Here is a 6,144-nt window from a genome sequence, read left to right as displayed (position 1 = left end):
TTGTTTTTCTCTATTATTTTCCTTCATCAATTTCTTTTTTTTTCCCGTATTTTAGTTACCACTTACCATTTTGTTGCCCAACACATTGTTGGACTAATCCAAATGTTTGTCTTAAGAAATAGATTGGCAAATAAAAAGCTTCCAATTTTGGTACGATAGCAATCTCATACGTGTACATAAAATGCTCCCCAAAAGGTATTATTCCCACAATCATTCTTAGATCCAAAATGATCGAGGCCATTGTAATCATGGCCGAAGACAAGTTGTTCGAAGAAATTACGAGGAAAGTATTGCACTTGGTAGCAAATGCGGAAGTCGCGTTTTTGGGGTTGACCTCAAGTCATCCTTCACTATTACCTTTCATGGACTTTTTGCTGTTCATTTAGCTCTATGAAAATAAGCCTTTGCCAATAAAAAATCTGAATACTAGAATTTGTTTATGTACATTACAAAACCGTGGAAGTAAAACTTTGACTTAGCCATGAATTAGTTTACATTAATTGGTTCATTGTTATTTAAACGGCCAAATCCTTTGATACAGAATCTGAAGATGAAAATGAAGAACGTAAGTGTGACTTTATTTATTTTTGTTTTAATGGTAGTAATACGGTGTGAAGGGTGTTGGAAGGAAGAGAAAGAAGTTCTTCGGGGTCTAAATTGCCGTTTTGGCTTCCCTTTGTCTTGGCATTGGGAGGGCACAGATTGTTGTGAATGGGAAGGAGTGGAGTGCAACTCCTCCACAGGGAGAGTGGCCAAACTTGATCTTAATGGGCTGTGGAGTACAGGGTTGATTCCATCAGATTGGCACTTAAATTACGCTGATCTTGTTGTCTTCAAGGATTTGAAGAGTCTCAACTTGAGCCATAGTTCTGGGATATTTGATTGTGCAGGGAGTGAAGGTTATTCTCCTACCCATTCTATTTCTTCATCATTGTTTACTCCATAAAAAGTGAAGTATGAATGATTACTTCCATTTGACTTGAATACAATGCAGGGTAGGAAAATCTGGAAGTCCTTGACTTGAGTGACAGTGGTATGGATAAGGTAACCGACATTCTAGTTTGTTTGAATGGCCTTCCATCTCTCAAGTCACTATATTTATCATACAACCGGTTCCATGGAACATTCAACGGTGAGGATATATATTATGATGATGATGATGTTGTGATAAGCATCTTTTTAATTTTTACTTCAAAATTGGTTGGCTTCTTCTACAACCTTTGACTAACACATGTGTATACCTTTAGCTTTTGAAACTCTGTCATCGAAGTTGCTTAGATTAGAGGTCCTTGACATAAGTCTGAACTCTTTGACTAATGACATCTTGCCATCTCTCGGGGGACTCACATCTCTGAAGGAACTGTATTTGTCTGAAACTGGATTGGTCTCAGATAATCATATCCAAGGTGGAATAATTTTCCCATTTCATTTGGAAAGCTAATGATACTGATAATAGCTTCGGGATCAAATATACGTATGTAATGTAACACACTTTACCTTGCAGGTTTATGCTCTATGTTGAAGAATCTTGAGGTCTTTGACTTGTCTTACAACAACCTCAGTGACAGTGATATTGCATCTGCTCTTAGTGGACTTTCATCTCTCAAGTCTTTAAATTTAGGAAACAGTCAATTGACTCCAAGATCAATTCTTAGTATGTCACACTTCCTATATTTCAAATCTTCATCATTGCTTTTGGTTGAAAAATATGTGAGTGTGATCAGTATATATATTGCCAGATATATCAAAGATAAGGTCTCTGGAGATTCTTGACTTAGAGGGGAACGACTTGAATGAGAGTAACTTGTGGCGTTTAGGTTAGCTGTCCTTCTTCTTTACTTTATAAAAGTATATTTGACTCAGTGCAAATATGCATGCTCCTTATTTAGTGTATACACTCATAACAAAATGCTGTTAATTTTCAGGGAATGATGGATTTACATGGCCAACCAATTTACAAGTCCTAAAGCTGAGTTCAAACAGTTTCACCAATGAATTTCTCTCATATCTAAGTGGGCTTCAACGTCTCAAATCCCTTTATTTAAGAGACAATAAATTAAGTGGATCGCTCGATATAAGCGGTCAGTATAGTTAATTTGGTATATTCTATAGGTTGATCACATTGGCAGTGACTTCTCATAATTTTTCTATGGTGGTTGGACTTAGACTGTGAAACAGAGGATTTTTTTAATGTATTACTTCTATTGTATGAGGGAAGAAAGAGTATTACTATTATTCTATGAATGACTATTACAATCCATTCTCTATTTGTCTCTAGCAGGATTATTGGCTTTAACCAGTTTGGAGATTCTTGATCTAGGTTCAAACAGAATTAACAGTTTTGTTCTCCATCAAGGTATTTGAAGCAACTGATATAAAAATGTCTTCAGAATACAATTTTAATCCAATTGTAAAGCCTGATGTTTATTTCCTTACTGTGTATAGTTGTTGTATTTGCTTTGTCATGTTTGCTAATTAAATATCATTTCCATGTTTTAGTTTCAGGTTTAAAAAGTCTAAGCAAATTGGATCTCCTTACTTTAGATGACAATGAGATAAATGGAAGCAAACTGAGGGAATCACTACAAGCTTTCTCATCTATTAGGGTGCTTTTTATGGAAAATAATGACATTATAGGAACAATTACTGCAGGAGGTACAAATACTTTTTATTTTACTATAACTAAATTAGTTTTGTTGTTATATTAAGGTTCATATAACTTCATTTTCTGTTGTGCAGATTTTCGTGATTTAAGTAACCTTGAACACTTGGTACTGGACGATAATGATGACCTTGACATTGAGTTTTTCAGAAGTATTGGGGAATTGACTTCTTTGAAAGTCTTGTCTGCTTTTCGATGTTTCATAAATGGCACCCTTCCTTCTGCTGGTAATTCAATTTATCATTATAGTTTCTTGATTTCCTCTTATCGTTAAGCATCACAACATATTTATTCTACACCTTTTTTTATTTGAAAATTTATATCCTTTTCAAAATTTAATATTTCAGATTGGTTTAAGCTGAAGAATCTCGAAGAGTTAGATCTAGGCCAAAACCAATTTGTGGGATCGCTGCCCTCATCTTTCTTAAACATGACATCTCTTCGGAAGTTGGAACTTTCACGAAATCAATTCACTGGACAATTTGACTCTAACATTGCTAGCCTTACATCACTTGAACATTTTGGTTTTACAGAAAACCAATTTGAAGTTCCTATTTCTTTTACACCATTTGCCAATCATTCAAACCTTAAGTTCATATATGGTGGTGAAGGCAACAAAGTCATATTGGACTTACAGCCTAGTCTGCAAACTTGGATTCCTAAATTTCAATTACAAGTGCTTAGTTTGTCTTCAACGACTGAGACTGATTCTCTTCCGCTCCCCAGGTTTCTTCTACATCAAAACAATTTGACTAGCTTAGATTTCACTAGTTGTAGGTTGGAAGGAGAGTTTCCTAACTGGTTGTTTGAAAACAACACAAAATTGACTGAGCTTCTCGTCAGAAATTGCTCTTTCACAGGTGTTCTCCGGCTACCATTGCATCCCCTTACTAACATGAGGAGAATGGATGTGTCTGACAATAACATAACTGGCGAAATCCCCAGTAACAATATTAGTTCAATTTTACCAAATTTGCAATTTCTGAATTTGTCCACAAACCACATCCAAGGTTCAATTTCTCCTGATTTTGGGCAACTGATCTTATTGGATACATTGGATCTCTCAGATAATCGTTTATCAGGAGAGATTCCAAAGAACATATCCGGGGATGGGTCTCTACTCAAATGCTTGAAACTTTCACACAATGACCTAGATGGACCCATATTTCCAACTTTGAAATTCTTGGAGCAGCTGTTTTTAGATGACAATAGCTTTTATGGTAGCATACCAAGTAGCTTTTTTAACTCATCTCTCCAACACTTGGATCTAAGCCATAATAATTTAGTGGGGAAACTACCAAGTGTGGTAGGAAATTTGTCAAACTGGAAAACGCTTTCATTGTCCAGCAATCATCTTGAAGGGTCTATTCCGACAAGGCTAGTGGAACTTGAATATCTATCATATCTAGATATCTCAGACAACAATTTGACGGGTTCTGTGCCATCTTTTGTCAATTCTTCAGTGAATTACATCCATTTGAGCAACAACAGGTTAAGTGGTTTATCCAAAAGAATGTTCAGCAAAAGATCTTTCTTAATGATGCTAGAACTTAGCTACAATGAAATAACCAGTAGCATTCAAGATATGATGCAAGACCTAGCTGATACAAGGTTGAACATACTCATTTTGAAAGGTAACCGCTTTACAGGGCATTTACCAGAGCAGTTATGCCAATTGGTAGACTTAAGTATACTAGACCTTTCTTATAACAATTTTTTTGGTCCAATACCGAATTGCTTGGGTAAAATGCCTTTTGAGAATGAAGACCCTGACTTTTTAACGGATGTATTTATTGGCTTTCTTATTGGAAAAAATAGCAATGCAGGAGTTTTTATACCACATGTAAACGAGAAAGCAAACTTCACTACGAAGAAAACATCCTACACATATACAGGGAGCATCCTTGCTTATATGTCCGGAATCGATTTATCCAAAAATAAACTAAACGGAAGTATTCCATCTGAACTTGGAAACTTGACAAGAATTCGATCATTGAACTTGTCTCACAATGATTTGATTGGACAAATTCCAACTACATTCTCCAATTTAGTACAAACAGAGAGTTTAGATCTTTCTTTCAATATGTTGAGTGGTCAAATTCCTCATCAACTAAACCAGTTGAGCTTTCTTGCTGTATTTAGTGTTGCACATAACAACTTATCAGGTGATACACCCGAACGAAAAGGCCAATTTATTACCTTTGATGAGAGCAGCTACGAAGGAAATCCTCTTCTTTGTGGACCTCCATTGCTAAAAAGTTGTCATCCTTCTGCACAATCACCTACCATTTCTCCAAATGATGAAGAAGACAATGACAGTCCGGTTGACATGCATGCTTTTGGTGTAAGTTTTGCTGTGGCATACACAACGGTATTGCTGGTAATTGTTGCCACTCTCTACATTAATCCTTATTGGAGGCGAGCATGGTTTTCCTACATGGAATTTATCGTCTTAAGTAGTTATTACTTTATGCAAGATAGTTGGAGGAGGTTTTCAAATTCTAGAAATGTAATATAGTTTATCTTGTATGCCTTGGATTGTCTTGTTGTTTGCTAAGATTGATTCAACCATGAGTTTCTTATATATATGGAATCCAAGTTTCTTTATTCAGTAAATAATCATGTTGCTCTTCAAAGATTATTATTTTATTCTTGATTTTTTTATGTTGAAATTCCAGTTCTGACTCCATGTGGATTGATATAGTAAAAAAGAACCAATGCTGAGGTAGGTAAGGGCATAAGGGTTATTCCAAATGAAGATTATGCTCAGCTTTTTAAATCCTTGTCTGCATACCTCAATTTACTTTGTCCTTAGTTATATTTTCTTATCCACCAAACTGCAATGAGTTTTTAACTTATACTATCCTCGTTTTGCTTCTAAAGTCTGCTTTAGTTATTATTTTTTTAAGTTGCATACTGTTGAACATGAGTGCAGTAAACCATTGGGAATTGGAGAGAAGAAAAGTGGATCACATTTATACATTGACATCAAAATTTTATGAAAACAGTGTTGAACTAAGAAGAATTTTTTTGAATCAGAGGTAATAGAGTTAGTGAGTAAGAAGAAGCAAACTCTGAGCATTTCAAACAAAGGCAGGGTTTTGAAAGTATAGATGGTGATAGTTACTTGATTTATAATTTATTTGTTTATTTTCTTGAAAGAGTGTTTTCGGGAAAAAAAAATTTAAAGATCATCATTTAGATATTATTCATTCATATTCACATATACTTACAGAAATTATTGTAATTTTTTTTTTTATATAAAATACCCTACAGGGCTAGTCTATAGATAAACTAGCTAACAGTCACATGGGTTAACTGTAAATATAAATGACAATTTTAGAAGAGAAAAATAGATCTAAAATTGAAACAAAATTAAAAAAAATAAGATAACATCAAGTCAAAGATGTAATAGATTAAGTATGTCCTAATTATTTCAAATCCTGGAATATTTGAATATTTTCTTTTCCTTGTCTATTACT

General features: G+C 34.6%; 1 protein-coding gene across 1 annotated transcript; it reads left to right on the top strand.

The window, feature by feature from the left end:
• The first annotated feature begins 686 nt into the window (after positions 1–686).
• Positions 687–5,295, top strand: LOC137826741 (cuscuta receptor 1-like). Its single transcript, XM_068632875.1, has 10 exons — positions 687–899; positions 995–1,132; positions 1,248–1,406; positions 1,505–1,654; positions 1,740–1,817; positions 1,926–2,081; positions 2,282–2,356; positions 2,500–2,655; positions 2,740–2,889; positions 3,010–5,295. Exons 2-10 carry the CDS (start codon positions 1,036–1,038, stop codon positions 5,178–5,180), a joined length of 3,192 nt encoding a protein of 1,063 aa, XP_068488976.1. The 5' UTR covers positions 687–899; positions 995–1,035; the 3' UTR covers positions 5,181–5,295.
• The last annotated feature ends 849 nt before the right edge of the window (positions 5,296–6,144 follow it).

This window comes from Phaseolus vulgaris, chromosome 8 (assembly GCF_000499845.2).
Source record: "Phaseolus vulgaris cultivar G19833 chromosome 8, P. vulgaris v2.0, whole genome shotgun sequence".
Classification (NCBI taxonomy): domain Eukaryota; kingdom Viridiplantae; phylum Streptophyta; class Magnoliopsida; order Fabales; family Fabaceae; genus Phaseolus; species Phaseolus vulgaris.
This window is presented reverse-complemented; position numbering and strand designations above follow the sequence as displayed.

Coding starts and splice junctions, on each gene's coding strand:
- LOC137826741 (XM_068632875.1), top strand. CDS start 1,036: ATGGATAAGGTAACCGACATTCTAGTTTGTTTGAATGGCCTTCCATCT. Junction 1,133..1,247: donor GTTCCATGGAACATTCAACG/GTGAGGATATAT, acceptor GTATACCTTTAG/CTTTTGAAACTCTGTCATCG. Junction 1,407..1,504: donor CTCAGATAATCATATCCAAG/GTGGAATAATTT, acceptor TTTACCTTGCAG/GTTTATGCTCTATGTTGAAG.